Consider the following 26,375-nt stretch of genomic DNA (forward strand, 5'->3'; position numbering starts at 1 on the left):
AAAGTCCAGAGCAAGATTTTTGTTTGTGTGATTTATTGGTGTTTTATTTGATTTTTGTATTATTACAAACACCACTTCAGATATTGTTTTAACAATAAAGTATCAATGTATAAATGGAGTGCAAATAGCTATGAAACTAGATGTCCTTGGGGTTGTCGAGACATGGAGGGCCAGGAATACCATCGAGCCAACAGTTCAGGTAAGAGTCCTTTAAGGGTAAATGCTTTTGGCTTTCACAACATTGTTTCCAAAAGCTGATGTCGGGAAAAATTATTTCCACAAAGGTGGTTTTCTTGATTTTGTAGTTTTTAAACTGGTCTTCTGTGTAGGGACTCTTCGGGGAGGGGGGCTTTCCAACACGTACATAGCTAATGCTAAGCCACAAGTCTACACCGTCACTCCAATTATTTTGAGGAATTTTGTATGGATCATAACCGCCACGATATCCTTGTGCACAATTACAGCAGGTGGTCTTGCTGACCCATGAACAAATTTCTGGCAAAAAAAATAAATAAATAAAATAATAATAATCAAGGCACCACCACATATCTTTTTCTAAATATTTAAAAACACATTAAGTAACAAAAAGTGTGTAGATTGGTTGTTTCATTTACATGAATCACACCAGGCTTGGTATTAGCAGATTAGCCGCACAGGTTTACTGTCCGTGCTACAAACACTCCAGAGGGATCAGTGTCTAATAGTGGTGTCATGTCGTGTTTGATTTTTTTTTTAGCTACTCTGTCGAGTCCTTGCGTTTGAGAATGGTGCTATATAAAATTAGACTTGATCTCTGCTACCACCTCCTTAAACTTTAGTTTTCATAAGGTCTATGTACACGTTTAACAAGCAGTTACATATGGGGGATTATTGTAGACCAACTGGGCCAACCATTTTTAATTTTTTTTTTTTGCATGAAGTTGAGAAAATCTCGCATCACTATCGCCTGCCCCTGAAATCACAGCTCTGTGTTAGGCATGTACACAGAAAATGACAGCATGCATGCTGCTTTGTTGCTCACTAGTGTGAACACAGGGTTACAATGGAATAGAAAATACGACAGGAATAACACGACAGAATGTACCGTATATAACAAACACACACCATGTACATTATTTTTGTATAACAGCACAGTCTGGTGTGTTATTCACTTACACCGTCGTCATCTGCCAACAATGTTAACAGAAAGCATAATCAAGACTGAAAGCACTTATAACAGACACTGCTCCCATTCTTCGTGTGCAAGTGACATCATGCTTAACGTCCCAACCTGGAAGTCGGCCATGTTGGATGATGATACCAGAAACCAGCGCTTCACGTGTGAGCAGCTGCAACGCTTCAAGATTTTCTTAGTCTTTCTTCAAAGGCAAAGAAATCAAATGTGTCCTTTGTGTGCAGAATATAATTGCAGCAATAATGCGACTCGTGGCAAACAGTTCCTCAGAATTCCCCAAATTCATCTAGAGCCCCAGTTTGTCACCTCTTAAGATTTAAGATCAGTCAGACAGCGGTCTCAAAAGTAGCCGGTCACCAGCGGCAAATCGCCGGCTATGGCTTGTTATGCCGCCGGCTATTGTCAGTCAAGTCACAAAATTTAATATTAAATATTTCTGACAGCAAAAAAAAAAAAGTTGTGAACGTAAATTACATCCACTATGTCATGTATGTCCGTTGCCGCGTCAACTGTGTTTACATCCTCGACATGAGTGCAGCCATTACTGCCGCCTGTGTTGCCAGATTGGGAGGTTTCCCGCCCAATCTGGGTGGTTTTAAGTGCATTTTGGCGAGTTTTGAACATATTTTGGGCTGTAAAACGTCAGCAGTATCTGGCAACATATTTTTTTTTACTTAATACAAGAAATTAATGGATGCCAACGTTTTTGCCAAAATGGTATTTTATTTTCCATTGTTTAGGCAGCTTCAGCATCATACTGTGAGATTCTGTTCAAATTGTTTTTTTTTCCTTCTATGAAGCCTGAGCCATTTATTTTATTAGTTTATAATTATTGTTTAATTTAGTCTTCAGGAGAGACTGCCTGCACACAGTACTAGTATTAATAGTTTTTTTTCTTACATGAAAGCTGAGGCATTTATATTATATTTTAAGGTAACTTCATGTTGTGCTGTGAGGTTCTCTGCACTTTAACTTTTGAACCAACAGGTGCATTTGGATAAGTAGAGCCTATTTTTCTGCATTTTTGTAGTCCTGGTAATCTTTTATATTGGTAAAGTTGTTTATAGGATCATTTCTCAGTGTCTGTTTTTTTTAATCAATAGTTTTTCAGTAATAACTTAATATTTAACATATCACTCAATTTTAAACCACCCCCGCACCTCCCCCATGGGCTGCCCCCATAGTCTCCAAAATTTCTGTGGGAAACACTGGCGTGCGTAACAATGCTAATCAAGCTTAAGGTGGGGTTTACATTAGACTGTATCAGCGGATCATCAGATTAACGTTTTAAAAACGATTAGCGTGCACACAGCAACGCCAATACACGGATACGCTCGGCTCCGCAGGCATCCTGCGCTCCAAATCACTCCGCCCTGAACAGCGAGTGCCCTCTGGAGGGTGCGCACTCCGGCCCTGCGCAGCTCACAGAGCGCGTGAGTGAAGCACACGAGCAGTGATTCCGGACTGAGCCGCTGTGTGTGTGATCTCAGTGCATATCGGGCATGCGCGTCACTTACCACTTGCAAGTGGAAGGATGGCAAGCCTAAAGACAATCATAACTACACAATGGGCAGTATTTGCATCAGTATTTGCAGTATTTTCATACTTTTATACTCTTTAATGAAAGGTGATACAAGGCGGAAGTCCGCGCCGTTTTTCAGCAGTCGCGTCACATGACCAACGCCAGCGAATCAGGAAGGTGGATGTCACAGTGACGTTGTCCAATGACGACGCCAGCTAGAGCTCAGCACAGCGTATCCTCAATGTTTACACAGCACCGGACCAAACACGATCTGGATTGAATACGTGGACCCTGGCGGATTCCCGCTTCCTGGCGTTTTAATGTAAACGGACAGTGCATCCATGAAGAAAACGAGACAGATACGGTCTAATGTAAACTTGGCCTAAGCTAGACGACCCGCCTCAAATACCCGTCCCGGGTAAATGTTATCCCAGTTTTAGATGGCCTGTTCCAAACCATCCCACCCCATGAAAAATTCGTACTTGCATATCTCTCTCTCCATCCATCCATCCATACATCCCTGCACGCTTTTGCACCCTGCTGTAAATTATTTGTACCCTGCTATTCTCCCAAACTTTGAAGCCCCTGGTCAGAGGGTGCAAAGGGCCTATATTCTACCCCAGTTCCCCACAGGGCTTTATTGCTGCCTCTATTAACATATTTAAGAAAGAGTAATGAGGAATAAAATCACTTACCGTTCTTAGAAGCCTCTTTGTTCCTTAAATGAGGTGGAATGTAACGCCCTGGTGACAGACAGCTTTTGTTAGAATGCCAAAAATACAAAGAAATCCACTCAAAGAGATAGTTTACTCTACTGTCTAATGCACAGGTTCCCAACCCTGGTCTTGAAGCACCCCGTCTTGCGCATTTTCGTGTTTGTTCCCAAAATATACAGCTTTAGTTAACCTGTGCCGAGTTTCCCATAAGCATCGTAGCACAAAGATCATTGTTAAATGGTAGAGCAAGCAGCACAATGAACACTCACGCTTTTCTTTGTTTATCTGTAATGATGCTGCTGGAATCTTAATTTCCCTGAGGGAACCCACCCAAAGGGATCAATAAAAGTTTTATCTAGTCTAATCTAATTCCAGTTAAAGCAGATACGCAGAACCTTTATTTTTAAATAAATTTGAGTAGATACCAACTCCATCCTTGACTCTTGTATGCTGCATAAATGGGAATTTTAAAAAAAAAAATATATATATTATATATATATATATATATATAAATATAAAAGTTTTAAAGTCGACCACAAAGTTGGCATTCGAGCTGCCCCATTGAGCCAGTCATGCCCGAGTGTGTGACTTCACTGCGATAACTGGTTTTAAAGCCGAGGCCTTTTACAGCTATAGACTCAAGTCATATAAAAGTTTATGGTGAAAGTAAGAAATACCATTACTGACTTGCCCAACTAAGACTGATTTGACTTCATTGGTTGACTCTCATTAAAACAGGATGGGTGTTATAACTTATGCAACATACACGCATTTTCATTGATAAAATGTAAAAGGCTAATTAAAAAATCGGATGAACTGAGAATCACATTCTGAAGCAAATTAAATAATCTTATACCGGAAACTTAAATACACAATACATGTATTAATCTAAATGCAGGTAAACATGTTTTTGTATCCAAATGAGAGTCGGAGCTTACCCACCTGCATTCTCGCTTCTTGAAGGATGATTTTGTGGCCAATTATTTCAAAACAATCTGACTTTCAGTTGTTCATTCAGTTCTCCGTTCATTCACTTCTTCCATGAAAGAGAGAGATGGCAGCAATATCCAGTTTAGAAATAAGACGGCTGCTCCACACTCACTCACTCTCTCCATACTGTGTGTTCCGCCATGACTGCTCGGCTCAGGCAATTACTAAAACCCGGGATGGAATGGAATGTCACCGGTTTTAGCAACAACTGCGGAGAGGCCACTGCCCGAGCAATAAGTCCCGTCCCGGGTTTTAGCAACAACCCACGGCTCATTCTCCAGGAGGACTGGTGCAACTGAACTCACTTAAAAAAAAAAAAATTGTTTTTTTCCCTTCTTTAATTGTTGGGACTGCACCCTCTTTCAATACAGCCTTATAGCCAACGCTCCTCAACCAATCAGAGGTTTTACGTGAGTAAAATGTGCAGAGCAGAGGAGACAACACTTCGTAGGCACCCAATGTGCCCATGAACTTCTTGCAAAAAACATGTCCAGATCTTTGCAGTTTGAACATTCTTGGGCCATGAATGCAACATAAATCCACCTTCTGTCATGTTGCTGCACCGGCCAAAAACACCTCTACGTAGCATAGCGATAAATTAGCTCAAAATGGAGGATCGGCGTTGTAGTCAGCTGTGTTTTAGTACAACGGAAAAGGTGATGAGATTGATAGACTTCCTGTTGTGACGTTACGGACGTCAAGGTCATTCACGCAGACTGCTAGCTACTATATACAGTGGTGCTTGAAAGTTTGTGAACCCCTTAGTATTTTCTATATTACTGCATAAATATGACCTAAAAATAAATCAGATTTTCCACACAAGTCCTAAAAGTAGATAAAGAGAACCCAGTTAAATAAATGAGACAAGGGGGCGTCGTGGCTCAGGTGGTTAAGGCGCCATACCATGAATGCGGGCGACCCGGGTTCGATTCCGGCCCGAGGTCATTTCCCGATCCCTTCCCGTCTCTCTCTCTCCCGCTCATTTCCTGTCTCTACACTGTCCTATCCAATAAAGGTGCAAAAAGCCCCAAAAAAATTTGTTTAAATAAATGAGACAATTATTATACTTGCTCATTTATTTATTGAGGAAAATTATCCAATATTACATATCTGTGACTAGCAAAAGTATATGAACCTTTGCTTTCAGTATCTGGTATGACCCCGTTGTGCAGCAATAACTGCAACTAAACATTTCTGGTAGCTGTTGGATCAGTCCTGCACACCGGCTTGGAGGAATTTTAACCCATTCCTCTGTACAGAACAGCTTCAACTCTGGGATGTTGGTGGGTTTCCTCACAAACTGCTCGCTTCAGGTCCTTCCACAACATTTCGATTGGATTAAGGTCAGGACTTTGACTTGGCCATTCCAAAACATGACTAATTCTTCTTTAACCATTCTTTGGTAGAACAACTTGTGTGCTTAGGGTCATTGTCTTGCTGCATGACCCACCTTGTCTTGAGATTCAGTTCATGGACAGATGTCCTGACATTTTCCTTTAGAATCCGCTGGTACAGTTCAGAATTCATTGTTCCATCAATGATGGCAAGCCGTCCTGGCCCAGATGCAGCAAAACAGGCCCAAACCATGATACTACCACCACCATGTTTCACAGATGGAATAAGGTTCTTATGCTGGAATGCGGCATTTTCTTCTTCCCAAACATAACACTTCTCATTTAAACCAAAAAGTTCTATTTTGGTCTCATCCATCCACAAAACATTTTTACAATAGTCTTCTGGCTTGTCCACGTGATCTTTAGCAAACTGCAGACGAGCAACAATGTTCTTTTTGGAGAGCAGTGGCTTTCTCCTTACAACCCTGCCATGCACACCATTGTTGTTCAGTGTTCTCCTGACGATGGACTCATGAACATTAGCCAATGTGAGAGAGGCCTTCATTTGCTTAGAAGTTACCCTGGGGTTCTTTGTGACCTCGCCGACTATTACACGCCTTGCTCTTGGAGTGATCTTTGATGGTCAACCACTCTTGGGGAGGGTAACAATGGCCTTGAATTTCCTCCATTTGTACACAATCTGTCTGACTGTGGATTGGTGGAGTCCAAACTCTTTAGAGATGGTTTTGTAACCTTTTCCAGCCTGATGAGCATCAACAAGGCTTTTTCTGAGGTCCTCAGAAATCTTTTGTTTATGCCATGATACATTTCCACAAACATGTGTTGTGAAGATCAGACTTTGATAGATCCCTGTTCTTTAAAATAAAACAGAGTGCCCACTCACACCTGATTGTCATCCCATTGATTGAAAACACCTGATTCTAACTTCACCTTCAAATTAACTGCCAGCCCTAGAGGTTCACATACTTTTGCCACTCTCTCACACGTAATATTGGATCATTTTCCTCAATAAATAAATGAGCAAGTATAATATTTTTGCCTCATTTGTTTAACGGGGTTCTCTTTATCTACTTTTAGAACTTGTGCGAAAATCTGATGGTTTAGGTCATATTCATGCAGAAATACAGAAAATTCTAAAGGGTTCACAAACTTTCAAGCACCACTGTAAATCACTTTAATCGTAAAAATTACTATAATTAGATTTATTTTTAGCGCTTAAAACTATTCCTGTGCCATTCTTGAGGTCTCAAGACATTTATAAACGAAAGTGAGGCCGTGGCCCTGCGTATATCCTTTGAGCTGCTCTTAGCGTTAAGAAGCTTTTGAGAAACCCAGCCCTGCTAAATAACAGCTCTTCCTGAATTGAAATGTGTGTGATCGAGCAGGAAAGGCACTAAAATGTGCAAGACAGGGGGTACTCCAGGACTGAGGTTGGGAACCTGTGGTTGAATGCTCTGGCAAACTCACAACCTGATCACTGCAAGTCATCTTTGCTGTCCCTTGTTAACTTCCAACCATTTTCATGGCAATCAATCCCCTAGCACCAAGTTCATGTTTTGAACAAATACACAGGATGACCAGTCGTCCTCAAAGATAAAATTATTTGTTTCATTCAGTACACTAATCAGTCAGAGATGAATACTCACTGCCAATGCCTCCTCCCTGTGCATCAGATTTCAAGTCTAGGGCAGCAATCTGCAAGCAGGAACATTTTGTTGAACAGAAGGCAAAAAACATCATATCCAATCAGACACATGGAGAAATTAAACAACAGTAATGACAGGTCACAGACACAGAGTTAACTCAATGCTAACTTTATCACTTTTGGGCCTTTTCCACTAACCTTTTTCAGCTCACTTCAGCCCAACACTGCTCGCGTTTCGACTACCTCAGAGCAGCACGACTGAGCTCACTTCAACCGTACTCAGCACCCAAAACTCGCACGGTTTTGGAGTGGGGCTGAAGTGAGCCCAACTGAGCCGAGTGGGGCTAGGGGCGTGAGGAGACACTCCCCTGTGCACTGATTGGTGAGGAGTGTCCTCACATGCCCACACACGCCCCGCGAGCACGCTGGGATCTGTAAACACCATAAACCCGGAAGAAGAATTACGACAAAGAAGAGAAGGAATTGAAGTCCCCTCTCTTTCTGAAGCCTTATGCGCCTCGCCTCATCTATACGCTCTTGCCAGTATCTGTTGGCGTTGTCGGTGACAACAAGCCACAGCACCAAGACCAGCAACACTAACGACTCCATGTCCTTCATGTTTATTGTTTACTATCCGGGTCGTGAGACTACCGCTTAAAAGGTCACTGATGTCACTGTTTGCGCCGCCTAACGACATCACGTGATGTCCACCCACTTTCGCTAACTCCACCCAATGTGTCCACCCACTTCCAGCCAGCATGGTTCAGCGCGGTTGTTGTCGAAATGCAACCCCAACAGCCCCACTCAGCCGCGTTGGTAGTGGAAAAGCCCCATTAGGCTTAGGCATTTGTTTCAGTACAACAGCAATGTGGCAGGGCGGCACAGTGGTGTAGTGGTTAGCGCTGTCGCCTCACAGTAAGAAGGTCCGGGTTCGAGCCCCGTAGCCGGCGAGGGCCTTTCTGTGTGGAGTTTGCATGTTCTCCCCGTGTCCGTGTGGGTTTCCTCCAGGTGCTCCGGTTTCCCCCACAGTCCAAAGACATGCAGGTTAGGTTAACTGGTGACTCTAAATTGACCGTAGGTGTGAATGTGAGTGTCAATGGTTGTCTGTGTCTATGTGTCAGCCCTGTGATGACCTGGCGACTTGTCCAGGGTGTACCCCGCCTTTCGCCCGTAGTCAGCTGGGATAGGCTCCAGCTTGCCTGCGACCCTGTAGAACAGGATAAAGCAGCTAGAGATAATGAGATGAGAAATGTGGCACCTAATAGCCATCGAACATCATCGCATAGGCAGGGAAAAAAAAAATAAACGGGGGCTTAGTTTGTTTTTAAAACACTAAGACAAGGATTCCCAAATGAGGAGTTGTGACTCCATGTGGGGTCACTGGATTTACAAATGAGACCACAAGAGAAACAAAAAACTTTTCATTATGTTAATATTTTGAAATGTTACTGGAAGAAACATTTCAGACAAGCCACATTTAAATGAATAGGCTACACTGTCCTGACATCGTGCTAGCACAGATCTGCAAGAAAAATGAACAAATTTCATCCATCTAAAACAAACTGTTAAACAAAGCAGCATTGTATCTCAAGTCACACAATTATGTACCATTTTAGACTGTAATAACACTTCTGTTTTCCTATTAAAAAATAAATAAATAAATGAATAAATAAATAGTTAGTTTGAATTTTAAAAACCCTCTCATGTCACCTTCAAACCTAATGAAAGTGGCTGTTTTATGCGCCAATCTGGATTTTCTAGATTAGTAAATCCCTTTAAATGTAAGGTCAGAGATTTCAATTTGAGATGCAACTCATGACGATGGAAAATTGTAAGTGAGACAGAGCTTGTCAGTGTATTTAACATTGCTGAACATGAACTTGCTAAATGTTTTAGTTTGACTTCAGTTCAGACAGGAATGCTTTGGCTCTGAAGTTCCATCTCGTGAGTGTCAAATTTATTTTCTCCACGTAGATCACCACAATGCGCGTCTTAATTTCATATTTGTGCCTTCCACTCTCTGGCTGCTTGTTAATAAAATATTGTATGGCCATGCCACCTACCTAAATTAGCTTCATAGTTATTTTCCAAGTGGCATCATACCCAACTTAAAGTATTTTCCCTTTACTTTCTTTTTGTACGTATTTTTCATGTGTTGTATGAAAAATTATGTTGACAAGTGTTTTACTGGGAAATACAGCATCCGTATTTTTCTTACAAACTACATCCGGGACACCAAGTAACATTTTCCAATATCTTCACTTGTAAGGACACTGATGAAATGTTTTGATAAATTTGGGTACTTTGTGAATGTGTCTATATCATAAAATTACATGCTAGCTTCAAGGTATGAAGTTTATCTTCTCATGTTGAAAAGCCAGGGATGAGAATGAAAAATATCTAAAAAGTCTGAAAAAACCAGGGCGGGGCCCAGGGGTTAATGATTTTTGGCTATTTTTTATTTATTTTTTTTTACCCCAAAACCATTAATTTTATCAGCAAAAAGTTGCAATGTATTGGGAAATAAATTCCCCTTCTTGGTGGACTACCAGGTGAAAATGATTAATATGGTACAAGAGACTTGTTTTTAATCAATTCACATTTGATGATTTCAAAAAAATCAATGCACCTTTTAATATAAACGAGCTCTACAGTATTATATTTCTGCATTTTTGCTATTCATGTCTTTGAATACTCTAATCCTTTACAATGAAGTGCAAACCAGAAAAAAGTTCTGTCATATAATTCTCTGAAGCTTTCTTCTGATGTTATCATGGTAGCAGGAGCTCTTGCATATTAAGCAGGCAACATTCAACATCACTCATCACTTCCCTTTCAACTGTTGTGTGTACTAACTAGGTTTTATCTGGACAGGATGTTGTGTAATGTAATGCATATACCATACGGTCAATTTGAAGATCGAGATGGTGATTTTGAGTTAAAGAACAGGCATGTACAATGGGCATTACAAATTGGAAGTTTTTGATTAAAAAAAAAAATTAAGTTCATCTCGGCCTAAAAAAATGTGGGCAGACGCTCCCGCGCGGCACATCCCAGCAATTCCCCCCCATGAAATGAGCAATAAGTAGGATACACGGTATCATACCTAAAATTTTATCAGAAATATAGATATGATACTATGATTCTCCCCAACATGCTACATTAGACAAGCTAACCTCATTTATAAAAAGATACACACTTATATATGACGTGTATTTGATATATATGATGTATATTCATACATTGTTACTTAACGGAAATCTTCAATAAGTTTGGTCTTTTCATGACAGCCTGTTGTAGACCTATAATGCACATGAAATGACACTCCTCACCTCAACATGTCCTTTACAATCATTTAAGCCACCATGGGCAATGCTGAAATCACTGCTGCAAACAGTACATCGCGCGAAACTGTTATTATTTTCTACCCTTATTAGACAGGGAGATTCTTTTGTGTAATCTGAGCTGAATTGGGTTTTGTACTTTCGTTTTTTGGGGCGCGCGCTCTCTCTCTGCTATGCCGGTCGGTCCTCGAGAAAAGGGATAAAAGCCCGCCCACACTGAAAGCTGATTGGCTTATTTTGCTGAGTAACCCAATCAGGATGCTCTTTGTCTGGCATGCGCTACATGAACAGGCACACAGGCAGTGTTGCCACATTGGGTGGTTTTAAGTGCATTTTGGCAGGTTTTGAACATATTTTGGGATGGAAAACGTCAACAATATCTGGCAACACTGCACACAGTCTCCCTCGTGCGCACACATTCTAAGATGCGTGATGCAGACCTTAATGTTGCGCGCGCACGCTCTTGCTCGCTTCTATCAATATGCAGGAGACTCCCGGAAGTTCTGGGAGACTTGGGATGTCTGCGTTATAAGGTGACCACAGATCGTTAATCATACCCCCCCCGAAAATTTCTCAACGGATTTACATCGATCTCAAAAACGATCATTTTGGTCTGAAAAAGTCGGAAATCCGCCGATCGGCGGAAAATTCTCATCCCTGAAAAGCTCATCTTTCATACAAAATATATCCCAGACTCATCCATCCATTATCTGTAGCCATTTATACTGTACAGGGTCGCAGGCAAGCTGGAGCCTATCCCAGCTGACTACGGGCGAGAGGCAGGGTACACCCTGGACAAGTCGCCAGGTCATCGCAGGGCTGACACGTGGAGACAACCAACCATTCACACACTCATTCACATCTACAGTCAATTCAGAGCCACCAATTAGCCTAACCTGCATGGCTTTGGACTGTGGAGGAAACTGGAGCACCTGGAGGAAACCCATGCAGACACGGGGAGAACATGCAAACTCCACACAGAAAGGCCCTCGCCGGCCACGGGGCTCGAACCCAGGAGCTTCTTGGTGAGGCAACAGTGCTAACCACTACGCCACTGTGCCGCCCATCCCAGACCCGAGTAACATTTTCCAATATCTTCACTTGTGAGGATATCAAGGAGATCACCGCCAATATTTTGACGCATGTTGTCAAACTGGTTCAAAATTAAAAGTTCTATTGATTAACTTGCATATTGTTTTGTGGATGTATCTGTATAATAAAAAGATTACATGGTGGCACAAAGATATGAAGTTCGTCTTCTCGTGTTGAAAAATCTCACTCATTCGCATCACTCACTCATTAATACATTCACCACTCAAACGTCATATCTTCACACCACCATCTAATATCCCCCATGTATTGTATTATCGTGTACATAAGATACACAGACGGATGCGCTTACAAATCACATGCATGTAAAGTCATGTGCCAAATAAGTCCGGCTCCTCTGCTTCACATCTGGCCATAACACAGTTTCCTGTCATGGATTTTCCTAAAACGCACCAGTACTTCCCAATTGACTGGTAAGGAGTACATCTTTGCTTTTTAGTCACTTACAGTAATGATAGTGTTCAAATGTTACAGTAGTCAAATTATAACTCTGGAAGGCTTGGGGTCACAAATTCTTAATGTCCATTCGGTTCTCAAAGTTTGAGAACCCCTGCACTTACAATAAAAGCATCTGCAAAAGGAATAAATATAAATTATTAAATATCTGATACCATGCATTGAAGTCGTGATTGCGTACATTAAATGTGATTTTTATAAAACAGACGGGGGATTTAAATCTTGGGACACTAAGGCGCTGGGAAAAATAGACCTTTACAACTCGCAAAATGTGCTGATGACATTTGAAGAAATAGTCGATAAATTTAACATACCCTGCAATCATTTTTTAAAAAAATACCTACAGTTGTGTTCTGATGAAATTTATCATCAAAATCAAAAACAATCACTCATCCCCGAAATGTCTACCATAGAAAAATTAATGAACACAAATTGTTTAGGGAGAGGTTTAATTTCCAAAATTTATAAACGCCTAATAGACGGAAGTACAGAAACAGCCGCACGACGGCTGGGGGCATGGAGAGAGGATCTACAGGAGGACATCCCAATAGGAAAATGGGAGGAGGCATGTTCTAAAGCACAATCGAGAACTACTAACACCCGCCTGAAATTACTGCAATACAATTGGTTGATGCGAACGTATATCACCCCAGAAAAACTTAACAGATATAATGGCGCTATACCTGATTTTTGTATTAAATGTGAGAAGGAAAAAGGTACATTTTTCCATTGTATTTGGCAATGTATAGAAATACAAAAATTCTGGAAAGAAATAAATGTATTCAAAATATTTTGCAGATTCAAATACCCTTAATCCCACAGTTGTTTATATTAGGTTTATATCCAGATAATTTGAAGATTAAAAAATATCAACAAATGTTTGTAGACTTAAGTGTGTTAATGGCCAAGAGGGTAATAGCCCCCTCATGGAAAAACGCTAGAAAGCCAAGTGTTAGCAAGGGGTTGTCTGAACTATCTACAACTCTCCCCTTAGGGAAAATTACATATACAATCAAACAACATAATTTTCATCAGATCTGGGACCCCTTCATTTGCTATGTATTGAGAACAGATGTGTCACGTGTAATGGAAGAGCCCGGAGACGTGTAAACAGTGACACTCTGCGGTACCTAATATGACAGAAATACATTTTTCTTTTTCCCTATTCAATAACTGAAATGGACAAACTTACTAACCTGATTCCCAACCAAGAACTGGAATAATTTGGAGAGTGGGTGATGGGGTGGGGTTGGGAGTGTGTGTGTGTGGGTGGGGGGGGGGGGGGGGGGGGTGCATGTTCGTTCAAGACATGTAACTATATTTTTTTGTATTTTCCTGTTGTCTTGTTATAAAAGCAATAAAATAAAATGTTGGTTAAAAAAAAAAAAAAAGTGTGATTTTTATTTTATGGTTTTTCACAGAGACCTGTATGGCAGATGTTCCATACAATCAAAAGACAAATAATAAAAGGATTAAAACGGTGCTTAAAGCCAAACAAAACCCAAAAAATAAACTTTTCCCTGACAGATAACATCCATATAAGTCATGCTCAAGTGTGCACAGCTTGTTTTTTCCTTTTACAATAAATCTTCCCTGGGGGCTGCCACCTTACTCTCTCCGACGTTCAAATATCAGGCGCCGAGTACAAATTACGTGAGACAACCAGAGATCGTGATACATCTTACACACCGCATGACTTACCTAGCCCTAAATCAAGTGGATATCTCCCTTCTAAATTGTTGTAAACAACCCTAAAAGGTAGTATCTCACTGGGCTGCGACAGCCTGCAACTAGTTGGAGACAACGATCGCGATAAAATATGTGAATTAGTAACAATTTTCACTTGGACATTAACAGTAGCCCGATTGCCCGGGGCAACCATTCAATAGACTTGGACAATCAGACTCTCACAAATGCTTGCCCGATCGGGCAACTACCCAAATATGTCAACTTACATGAAAAGCGATGTTTATTCATTCATATTATGATGAAATTCCATCACGATTTGCGATTGTTTGACTCAGAAAGACCACGTCCATGTTATCATTACGGGATGTTCAACAACTAGTGGAATTCACATTTGCACATCGTGGGCTTGCAATGCAGTTTCCCATTGCTAATAATTATCACGTAGTGCATATTCAGTGTTCTACTGGTATGTCCTTCACTACATGACTAATTACCGCATTACTCGCACAGGGCGCTAGTGTCAATGCTTGTTGATACAGACAGCGTCTGAGAAGGTTGAATAATAAATAAAAAAATAAAATAAACATTAAAGTCACAAACTTTGGCATTATGTCTGGTTTGGAGAAATTTGGTTTTAAAATAAACAGACAAGGAAGAGAAGAAAAAGAAACCTCAATCAAGCTCATCAGTGGATTCAAAGAAACTGTATGAGGTGAAATTTAATTACTTGGGACAGGCATGAATGTGCAAATTTGAAACCAATTCTTTTGTCCAAATGGCGTAGAAATGAAAACTTAATGGTACCATCACCAGAGAGCAAATTGTAATTGTGGAATTATAGAATTATGAGCACACAAAAGAAGAACACAATGCACATTCATGGTGGTTTACACAAAAAGTGGTTAGACACGATATAATTGAACCCAGAAACCAAGGGAACACAAAGAAGGATAAGAAAATCAACAAAATAAGCTTTTAAGAGGCATTAGTAGAGCATGCGAGTGAACATTGTGTTGTAAGCATGTGTGTTTGTGGCATATTCAAAGGAAAAAAAGTATGTAATATTTGGGCAACCATGTTCTGAGTTCGGGCAGCCAGATTTCTATGTCTCAAAGTTAACGTAGAGTCCTGCTGGAAACGCACTGAATTAAATATTCACACATTTTATTGCAATTGTTGTGTCTCCAACTAGTCACAGCCCAGTGAGATACACTTGCACTTCCTGTCTCATGGAAACCGAGTTGAGAAGGGTTTGTGACAGCTTTGCAACACCAGCGACGCATTTGCGGCTATTTTGAGAGAAACTTTGTTGCACGAATTTTTTGAAAAATGTTCAAAATTTCAGTGACGAAGGAGTGACACTTTGCAACTCGCGCGAGGAAATTGAGAAGCTCCGCGAATGTTTCAAGGCACTTTTGAAACAAACACTCTCTTGAATGACGTTCGCAATTTGTTGCAAGCTGTCGCAGCCCAGTGAGATACTGGCTTAAACAGCGTCAAGCATTTGTGTGTAAAAATAAGCCAGATCATTTCAAAGGGAAATCTTTTTTTTGCCACCCCCAGTCCTATGAACATAAAATCCTTTAAAAGTGGATATTACAAGCAGCAAAAACAGCTACATTTTGTCAGCACCAGTCATACTGGTTTCATCAGGGAAAGGTGGTTTGCATAGACCACTTCAAGGCACAAAAGACTACAGAAACGGGAAGAAAAGAAAGGCAATAAGGTGAGCAATAATTCAGACCCTTCCATCACTGTAATGTAACCTGTCAAACGCACCTGGGCAAACTTGCATACATATCTAAATCCCAGACATAACGACCCTGTCAATAATTGCCGGCAGCCGGGGATTCTTTTTTTTTTGCATACTTTTAATCCCCATGGGGAAATTCGGCTCCGCTATAAACCATCTGAAGCAGTGAAACCCCCCCACAGAGAGAATATAAGTGGGCAGACACATACCCAGAGTAGCGGGCGGTCGTTTTGCTGCCTATAAAACCCTCCATCACCGGCTACTCGCAGTTTTTTTTTCAAAAAAGTACATTTTTCCTCGTACGTGTACGACATTCCCCCCCTTTTTTTTTTAATTCCGTGAGAAAATCGATCTTTTTTTGGAAGGCAAGAATTGCGTCGCTATGACAACGACGATTGTTTACTCGCATCTGTGTCCATACTGCGCATGCGCCATCTAGCCGAGTTAGATTTACACTTCATTAAAGTGAAGTCTGTTGATTCACGTATTTTGTTGCCTGAAGGAATAAATAAAATCACATGGTTACAGAAAACTTGATTCGATTTTTAGAAGCCCGTCACTCATTTCAGTGAAATTCTCTCTCTGTATTTAACCCATCTGAAACAGTGAACACACGAGCAGCTGCGCTACAGCATCGGGGATTTCCCCCCTTAAGAATTAGAAGCCTGAACACTTGACTATGTTACTGAAGTAAACGGTATACGAGTGGGAAAGCCAAATCATAAACGGATATTCGGTTCCAGTGCAAATGGCTGTACCCAGGGAAGTCTATTCTTAGCAATATCAACTTTTAAATTGCATAAATTGGTATAAAGTTTCATTTTTCATTAAAGAGGCATAGCAGGACACTTGCCGTGATCATCAAACGGAGTTCATTTTTTTGGATATTATCTGGCTTTAAACGAGAAACGTACGCAAGTTGATATGGTGACGTTATTTAATGAACATTTATGGAAACTGTACAGTGTGTAGACACACGAGACCAGCTCCTAAGTTTAACCATTATACATGAAATATAAAAATCTCGCAGCCATATGTAATGTCTTAATTATATATAAGGAATACACTAGTCTAACCAAACCTTTGTAACTAGCTAACACTGAGTTTACATTAAACATCAGTGAGCGGTTAATACGCAGCGTGCCACGTTAACTGAAGCTAGCTGTATTAGCCAATGGCTTCCACATTAACCAGCTTTAGCAAGCCACAAAAAGAATCAAAGGCGACGACAGAAAAGTTCACTTTTATCTGCAATCATTTGTTTCACAAAAATAAGGGTGCCGCGAGAGTAATTAGTAACTGTTCGCCAAAACAAGCAGCTAACTGAAACATACAGTTCCGCCGCCATCACCACCATTACCTCCATCTACACAGCCAGCCTCCATTTTAGCTAGCAAATTACGACACGCAGTTAAGATATAACCCCGGTTAGCACAGGCTAACAGACTCAAGTAACATTTACTCCGTCAAATCACCATTGTTAAATATAGAAGAAATTTAAAAAATATATATATTTTATATATATATATATATATATATATATATATATATATATATATATATATATATTTGAGCTTACCTGCTGGTCTAGACCGTGTGCATTTTCAACAGCCACATGATTCATAACTAAAGAGAGTACTGAAGATGTGTTACTCTGAGAAAGGGTTTCTTTGTTCGTCAGTATGGTATCTTCTACCTTCCTTGTGCGACTTTATCGACTCGTTTTGTATCAACTTTTCAACGGAACTGTTTACTTGATCAAAATATCTTAAGCATACATTAAATAACAAACATTAGGCTTTTGTTGCTATTTTTAATTTATAAAAATATGGTTACCTAGTAGTATCAACCAGGTTTAAACTCGATCTAAGCCTTTCAACTAGCCTGTGTCCGTGATGGAAAAAGACCGGAGGCGAAAGCTTGTAATTTTATTGGCCATGGTAGTATAACGTCATTGCGTTATAATCTCGCGACATCTTGCGTAGAAAGCTGACAGGTTTTTGCTGTTTTTTTCCCCCCGGTCGAAAAACAATGCTGCTTCTCCGCCTCTCCCAAATCTGTGGGTGTTTCCTCGGTAGGACGGATCCTTCCAAGTCGACTCTTTCCTAACGTTCATAGAACACGTAATGGAACAGTTGAACGAATGTGCGTTTTCTGCCTCTGTTAAGTTGTCAACTTGCAGCCTTATATTTTGAGGTGTAAATACTTTTGGAAATATGGATGCTTTTAAGTAGAAAGAAAACTAAATTTATATATGCAACACCAGTCATTCTTTGACATAGGAAAACCGCTTCAGTCGCGGATTGTGTCCCAGGCGCTAAACTGCAGGATATTTAATATCAACTCACACTTCAGCTGGATCCTCCGGGGTTTTTTTTTTTACTCCTGCATATTCCCTGCACTCCAAAAGTATGCTTTCCCCACACGGAAACATGCTCCCCGACTGATGTTTTCCTATTAATCGTAGACCACAGTTGTTTAAAAAAAAAAAGTTTGTCGCCACTGTATACAGTCGTGTTGATGTGGGTCATTGAAGAGGAGCCACATGACACGGTCCTTGGTAGAATTCGAAGGATCCTAGACATGGGAACAGGCCCTCGCCAGGAGTCGATGACGTGGTAGTACCCAGGTACTGTCTTGACAAAATGTGATGAAATGAAAATACGAGAGATATCATTTTCCAAGTTATTGGTCATTTTGGTGGGTTTTCTTTGACAATGCCTCTTAAAGGAACGGTTTACTTTGTCCCCTCTCAGCAACGTACCAAAATAAATAAAGTCAGCGAGTCAGAACAAAGCAATCTGTAAGCTGGTTACTGGTAAACAATATTCAGAACAATGAACCCTACACATACAAACAAGGGCAAAAGTTTGCATACCCATGTTTTTAAAATAGATTTTTTTTTAACAATGTATCTACAAAAACAGAATCCCAAAAAACTTAGGAATGAAAAGTGAATGTATCCTCCAACAAAATAATTATGTGGCACGGTGGTTAGCGCTGTTGCCTCACAGCAAGAAGGTTCAGGTTCGAGCCCCGTGGCCGACGAGGGCCTTTCTGTGTGGAGTTTGCATGTTCTCCCTGTGTCCGTGTGGGTTTCCTCCGGGTGCTCCGGTTTCCTCCACAGTCCAAAGACATGCAGGCTAGGTTAACTGGTGACTCTAAATTGACCATAGGTGTGAATGGTTGTCTGTGTCTATGTGTCAGCCCTGTGATGACCTGGCGACTTGTCCAGGGTGTACCCCGCCTCTCGCCCGTAGTCAGCTGGGATAGGCTCCAGCTTGCCTGCGACCCTGTAGAACAGGATAAAGCAGCTAGAGATGATGAGATGAGATGAGATAAACATGAGGTAGGAAAATTGTTTAAACTTTTGCCCCGATTTCCGTCAAACCTGCTTGAGAGACATCTGGCACTGTTTTAACAGAGGTCAAGAAGAATGTGTGGCAAGTGAATGTATCGCAAGTGAAGATCCAAAAGCTGAGTAGGAGATACAAAACATGTTAGATTCAGTTATAGAATTCAACAGCTGGATATACGAGTCTTTAAAGAACATGTATAGAATTCAGACAATGCAAAACATATTTAGTTCACTATTAATATAATATACAGTATATCATTTGACACTCTCAAAAGGCATATTTTATATAACACATTGCACAAACTAAACATTTAAATATCCTTTTTTAATGTACAGTGTGCTTTTTTTTTATACAGTCCTTGAAGGCAAAGCAAGGAATATTATCCATGCATGTTTCACAAAAATAAAAACAACCAAAGCAAATCTGATCCTGAATAAACCTTAATGAAACCAAAATAAGGAAATGAAAACCCAATTTGAGATCTGTCTGGAAGGAAGCATTAACAAATGGACTAAAGGCAGGATGACCTGTAGTGCTTATGAAGCTAATCACCTAGGTTCATATGGTATTCACCAATTCCCGACATGTTGAGGATCTTGTCCAGCCCAAACATGATGTTGAGCATTGCGGTGCTCCACATTACCAAACCATTGCAGAGATTCAGTACTGTGTCAGGTTATGACCAAGTCTGCAAGCCACTGGTTTAGTTGTGGAAGGTGTTTCTGGGTGATCTTTGGCAAATCTATGATTTTTCTACAGAACTCTGGAAACAGTGATGGAGACAACTTATTTCATCATGATAGATTTTAATTTAGATATGCCTTTTTTTCCCCCTTTTGTGTGCAATAGCCATTTACAAAATGTACCACAAATGAGGCATCAGAAAGCTAATAAAGTTTGCACTAACTTTTACATGTTGAACTTTATTACTTGTGGAACAATAAATGCTATTGTATATTTTGTGCTGAAAAAGAAAGTATAAAAGCCTTGCATGGCTATGAATGCTTCAGAACCCTTAAACAAAAAGCAAAACAGGGAGACCACTTTTTAACACAGTAAATATCTTTTTCTAAAAATAAAATACAGACCTTTTTTCATTTAAATCAAACATTTTCTTTGCAAATTCAGAAAAAAATAAAACAAAAAACCTAAATATAATATTGTGGGCTCACATCTTTTGCAAGCTTTCTTTTTGGTATTTCAAACAAAAGCATAAAATCCACTCACTCATGAAATAATGTAGTGTCCTACACTGCCTGCCCAAAAAAAGATGCCATTTGGATTTAAATAAGCAAATATCAAAAAGCCTTTGATTGGATAATTACTGCAGTAATTAATATCTTTTAGCTGGCAACGATTCTTTTAACCCTAACTGATGCAGTGAGTAACTTGTCATTTCTTTAACAAACATGTCGGAAGACATATTCTGTGGTCATGGAAAAGATGCTACTGTGTTTCAGAAGGATCAAATTATTGGCCTGCATCAAGCAAAGAAAACAACTAAGGAGATTGCTGAAATTACTGAAACTGGGTTAAGAACTGTCCAATGCATTATTAAAACCTGAAAGGATAGTGGCAAACTGTCAACTTCACGGAAAAAATGTAGTCAGAAAACATCTTGATTGACCATCATCGGAGATTAATGTTTTGTTGAATCATTAAAAAGAAGGGGGGAAAAACAACAACCGTAGAACTCTCAGCTACATTTAATAATGAAAGTAAGATAATTTCCACATGCACAACGCCACAAGAACTCACACGATCGGGACTAAATGATTTGTGTGGCCATATGAAAACCTCACTTGTTAGTGAGGCTAATCGGGAGAAAAGGATTCAATTTGCTCTGGAGCATAAAGATTGGACTCTGGAGCAATGGAAAAAGGTCTGATGAATCCAGATTTACCTTATTCCTGAGTGATGGGTGCATCAGGGTAAGAAGGGAAGCACATGAAGCAATGCACCCATCATATGTGTAGTGGCCACTGTACAAGCCTTTGGAGGCAGTGTTATGATCTGTGGTTGCTTTGGTTGGTCAGATCGAGGCTCAGCAATGTTATGTGGCAATAAAAAAAAGAAGTCAGCTGACAACCTGAATGACCAGGTTATCCCCTCAGTGGATTGTTTTCTTCCCTGATGGCACAGGCATAAAGGTCATAAAATTAGGGCCCAAATTGTGAAAGTGTGTTTCAGGGAGTATGATGAATCATTTTCTCACATGAACTGGTCACCACAGAGTCCTGACCTTAATCCAACTGAAAGTCTTTTCAACGTGTTGGAGAAGACTTTACAGAGTGGTTCAACTCTCCTGTTGTCAAGACAAGAGCTAGGTAAAAAAAAAAAAAAATTAATGCAACTCTGGCTGGGAACAAATGTTGTGACGTTGTATTAGGTTGTTGAAAGGATGCCATGGCGAATGCATGCTATAATCAAAGCTGAAGGCCATCCAATGAAATATTTGAGTGCACAATTTTTTTTTGGCCAGGCAATGCATGTTTAGACACTGACCAATCCTGCAGAATGCTAGTCACAGCATCTCATAAATCCTCCAACATTAACAAAATTCCTTCAACAAAGTTATAGGTATATGGCTGCTCCCTCATTGGATAATCACTGGACAATTGGCAAGTTTCCTCAAGGTTAAGTCACATCTAGGCAAATCAAGCTGAAAGCTAATCTTTTATTCAGTGAAATTGCCAAAGTGTAGCATTTTTCTGTTTTTTTTTGTCACTTTACTTTTCATTTAAGTCCTGAAGCAAATGACAAAATACACCATTTCGCCTTATGTTGGCCGCAACTGAGGCCATCCTTAAAAGAAAATCCGTTTCCTGTCCACCGGGTGAGCAAAAAAAAATTCAGTAGGGAGGGAGGGAGGGATTTATTTATTTATTTATTTATTTTTTAAATGGATGGATAAGAAATCGCAATGCTGTGTTTGCTTTTTCTTTCAGTACTTTTTTTATTACGAAAGCAGACACATTTAATAAAATAGGACCGTTTAATCAACTGAAACTTGTACAAAAACTAAGTTAGCATTTTAAATGCTGACTGCAACATTTGCAAAACTTTTACAAAGGTACTTAAAATGTCCGACACACGGACTTTTTGTAGTTCTAAATTGACCGTTAGGCCTAGTTCGGATGAAATGACACTATTAAAATGATCATTGAATGATTTGTTTTTCTGAATCTTTACTATTTTGTTGTTCGCTAGAGTACCATTTTGCGATTTCACACTTAAGCAAATGTTTGAAAACTCCAGATCTCCTTCCTTCATGGTGGCTGCCATTTTTTTGTGCCGCACGGCGCATGCGCAGAGCTGATTTGACAGGGCTTTCCACAAGCGCCAGCTGCCGGCCATACAGCCGACTACACAATTAAGTCCAGCCGGCTACTTTAATGACTATTATTTTTGTAGCCCACAGGCTCTAAGTATTAATTTTCGATTTTAATAAAATTAAATGTTTATCTAACGGACTGACAATGTCAAACTGAACCGCACTCATTTATGTTGTGATTTGCGCTGTTTGTCCCGATAATAACCACAAATTACCCGCCGACTTCGTTGATCAAGGGAGAGTAACTCATCCGCGGCCCCAACATGCGGTGTGTGCGCGCGCACTCGGCGGAGGCAGTAGTGTGTCGGGGCTGTCGCAGGCGACATCGGAGGGAACAGAAGCAGAGATAACGCTTATTTTGTCTCCAGTAAACCAGTCTTCTCTCGTTCAATTACGTGCTGGCATCAAAAGACACCGTTGGTTGCAAATGAAACCAAACTGAATCATTGGAGTGTATTTTCATACACAAATGGAGAAATGTTCGCTGAGTGTTTGTGTAGCCCCACTGCAGACCGTTGTCGTTGTTAATTCATAGCATGCTCAGTTGCGTGAATGTGTCATGCACCGAAAATAAGAGATTTACAAGCCAGGAACGCCTCATGATGCAATACGCAAGAAAAGAAAGATGATTTACTGCCATTTTACTTTGTATTTGAGTAAAGTGAATAAATAAATGGTCTGTGGAAAATACATTTAATCCTGGGAACTGCGTGCACAGGAGTTTATTATTAGTGATGCAGTGCTATGCATTGCAAACTATTGACTCCCATATAGGGAGCAAAGCACAGCAAACTCTTGTTCTTCCGTTTTTCATCTTCTGTACAAATTTCGATTTCGAATAACCCAATAACCGTACATCGCACACAGACAAACAATACATCAAAACGTGTGGCTCGATCAGACTCGCTATGCTATTACTTTGTTCAGCATTCTACGATTTTTTTCGCGACATAGTCGCGAAAAAAATCACACAATTTCCCATTCATTTTCTATGGAATTAATTGAAAAAAAAAATCGCACAATGTTTTTCAAACATCCGCTGCTCTGGCATGCTTTCACCAAGAGACATGAGTCAAACTTTAAAACGTAGACAAACTTCTCCTGTGTGGATCTGGCATTCAACTTTTTTGCTAGGTTCTATACTTTTTGATCAGTCACAGATCAATCACCATGATCAGTTCTGGAGAAATTCAGACTTTATAATGGGTGTCTATGGCGTTACACACCAGTGGAGCTCGTTAAGTTAGAGTGTAGAGAGCTTGAAAAAGTAGCTCAAAGTTTCTCATTCAGGCCCACTTTACACGGGGATGGTCTGAAACAAAAACGCAAAAGTCCATTTTCGTTCTCACTTTTTTCCGCATCTACACGACCGTTTTCAAGGAGGAAATCTGCGTCTATACGGTGACGCATAAATGTGTGGAATTCAATTGGATGTGCATGCCAGGCGGCTAGGTGGTGCTGTGAAAGACCTCCGCTATGTCTGCACGCATACGCAACGTCTTCCGTCTTGTCTGATCTGCACATCTGCGCCGCGAAAACTTTGACTACTCTGGCTATGGTAAGTAAGAAAGTAAGTAAAAAAGTAAGAGCATACTATACCCGCCTCTGTTCATTAACGGTATATGTGCAGATTCGGTATAGATGTTCGAAGGACTCCTGGACGTTTATTAAAGCTGCCAGAGCAGCTTGAAGGTCCATTGGATTGATGTAATCAGACATGCTCTTACTTTTTTACTTACTTTCTTACTTCCCGGGCTGGCATGTACAGTATATGACATATGTATGATGTAAACACGTACCCGACGTAAGCAGATCCGAGCAAAGTTTCGCGTATTGGGTAGTTTAGACGGATATGCAACGGGGGCTGTTTTTAACTTATCCACTCTGGAAGGCGTTTTCAATTTTTTCCGTTTTTCAGCCTCGGAAACGCCGTCCCCATGTAGACGAAAGGCACTTCTGATAAAATATTTAGTCGTTTTTACCCGACAGCGTCCTTGTGTAAACGGGCCCTTAAACTGTCTGGCCACAAGTTTCACTCTACACACACAATTTTCTCAAAAGTAGTAGTCACACTTGTCTTGATTCACACAATGTGTCTACCTGAGCGATAGGATTTACAGTTTTTGAATGAGAAGCCTGAAAGTGAGGAGAGGACAGGCGCGCTGCCCCATTCACTCCCATTATAAACCTGGCTGCGCTCTGACTGCAAAATCAGAAAAGTCACTCGTTTTTAACTCGCTTTATTGTCCACATTTTTTACATTAGGGACAAAAAAAATTGCATCACTGTGTTTATGGGAGCCTTGTAGCACTCAATGTGCAAGAATTTTGTGAATAGCTCTTTTCGTTTCCGTGTAAATCCCCGTTGTTCGAGGAGAGGGAACTCTGAGAAAAAGCGCTCTTTGCTTGTCATATTGTGTCTCTTTCCTGCACCTGAGCACTGTTACCAAGGCGACGAGCTGCACTCAGGGAGCAGAGAGGGGAGGGGCTGCTCTCTCTCTCTCACACACACACACACACACAGGCTCACAGCATTGGAACCTCATAGCCTGTGATACGCGCCCTGCATCACTCTCACCATTTCCCACAGGGGAATTGTTGGCTCCTTATTTGTCATGGCTGGCTAGTATGAGCCTTAGTGGAACGCCCTGGGAATGCGTAAATGTCAAGTTCGATTTTAGATTTACGAACCCGAAACAAAAATGTCGAAAAACCGGCGTAAAAAAAAAAATTCACCCGCACAAATGGCACTCACCCGGCCGGTGGACCGGAAACAGAATATTTTTTAATAATGGCCTGAGGCCTTTGTTGGAGGTGTAAGTGGGGGCAGGGAAAAAAAACAAAACAGTGACTGAAGCAGTGCAGCAGCAGTGTTAATGAATCCCAGAGAGGTGCTCAAAAATCCACCTACATCTAAATAATCAAGAGAACTCATCTGAAAATAGGTGTGCTCCAAATGAGAACCTGTACCTACATTGACCTTCTGGAGATAAGACTAGACAGCTCAGCTTTAGATTTACACAATTCAAAATCTTAAAAGACCCCACAAAGATTTCCTGAAGGGCATCAAATTTTATTGGTCTTGTTTCAGTGACCAGTTTCCTCCTGCAGATTTCATCCCCCTACAATCAGAGGCATGAATCCACATCCTCATCTCCACGTAATATAGTCACAATTTGGCAGTCACTGTTAAAACTGGTGGTTGCTTAACTGTCCAAATTTATATATACTATGTACACCATCTCCATTCTCTGAAAAATACACCTTGCAGGCGATAGATTTTTACACAAAGAGATGTTCAATGGCAGCATGTATACTTGTGCATGACCATGTGTGTGTTCCTGTGAGCATGTTTGTGTACCATGCTCAGCAGTGACTATCAGTCTTGAGACGCAGATCCACTCTAGTTTTGAGCTGAATCTTAATACTCAGCAATAGGGGGATATTGGGTGGCATATGTTGTGAGGAAAGGATGGTGACAGATGGTGGAGTATATCCAAGGTGTATTTGGAGATTGTTCTATCCTGGAGAACTGGTGCATCTAAGGCATGGGCATGCGCTGAAATGGCTATCTAAATCATGAGGGAAGGCGAGATGAAGGTGGCTACTCTTTTGTCGGGACAGGGAGCACCTCGTCTGTGCCCTCCCAGCTATCCTGAGGCCTCTGGGGGGCATGCTGAGGGTTGTTCATGTGCTGGGCAGCTGGGCCTGTGTATGGCTGCCCATGGGTGTGGTTGTTTGGCTATGCACAGAGAAGAAGACAAAAATTCAAAAAGATATTCTGCAGAGATTAAAGTATTTATGAGCAAATAGTCCAAAACTAGCTAACAAATGTACCATCTAAAAAATATTTGAAAGTACATACACAATTTAACTGTAGTAATACAGTTTACACTTTATTGTACAGTAAAATGATATTCTACCATATG

The 26,375-nt window shown here is 40.6% G+C and overlaps 2 protein-coding genes across 11 annotated transcripts in view; both read right to left on the reverse strand.

The window, feature by feature from the left end:
• Window positions 1-17,673, reverse strand: part of ddx3xb (DEAD-box helicase 3 X-linked b) — a 44,727-nt gene extending 27,054 nt beyond the window's left edge. For 2 of the 3 annotated variants that reach the window (XM_060919092.1, XM_060919091.1), the window contains exons 1-3: window positions 17,334-17,673; window positions 7,404-7,452; window positions 3,392-3,439 (exon numbers count right to left, since the gene is read on the reverse strand). In XM_060919092.1, the coding sequence (XP_060775075.1) occupies window positions 3,392-3,439; window positions 7,404-7,452; window positions 17,334-17,378 (142 nt within the window). In that variant the 5' untranslated portion in view covers window positions 17,379-17,673. The remainder of the gene's footprint in view (window positions 1-3,391; window positions 3,440-7,403; window positions 7,453-17,333) is intronic. The other variant, XM_060919093.1, reaches the window with a different exon arrangement.
• A 1,749-nt stretch (window positions 17,674-19,422) lies between these two features.
• The window catches only part of LOC132884962 (probable ubiquitin carboxyl-terminal hydrolase FAF-X), a 289,340-nt gene continuing 282,387 nt past the window's right edge, over window positions 19,423-26,375 (reverse strand). For all 8 annotated transcript variants that reach the window (XM_060919101.1, XM_060919095.1, XM_060919100.1 and 5 more), the window contains one exon: window positions 19,423-26,188. In XM_060919101.1, coding sequence (XP_060775084.1) covers window positions 26,051-26,188 — 138 coding nt within the window. In that variant the 3' untranslated portion in view covers window positions 19,423-26,050. The remainder of the gene's footprint in view (window positions 26,189-26,375) is intronic.

This window comes from Neoarius graeffei, chromosome 4 (genome assembly GCF_027579695.1).
Source record: "Neoarius graeffei isolate fNeoGra1 chromosome 4, fNeoGra1.pri, whole genome shotgun sequence".
Classification (NCBI taxonomy): domain Eukaryota; kingdom Metazoa; phylum Chordata; class Actinopteri; order Siluriformes; family Ariidae; genus Neoarius; species Neoarius graeffei.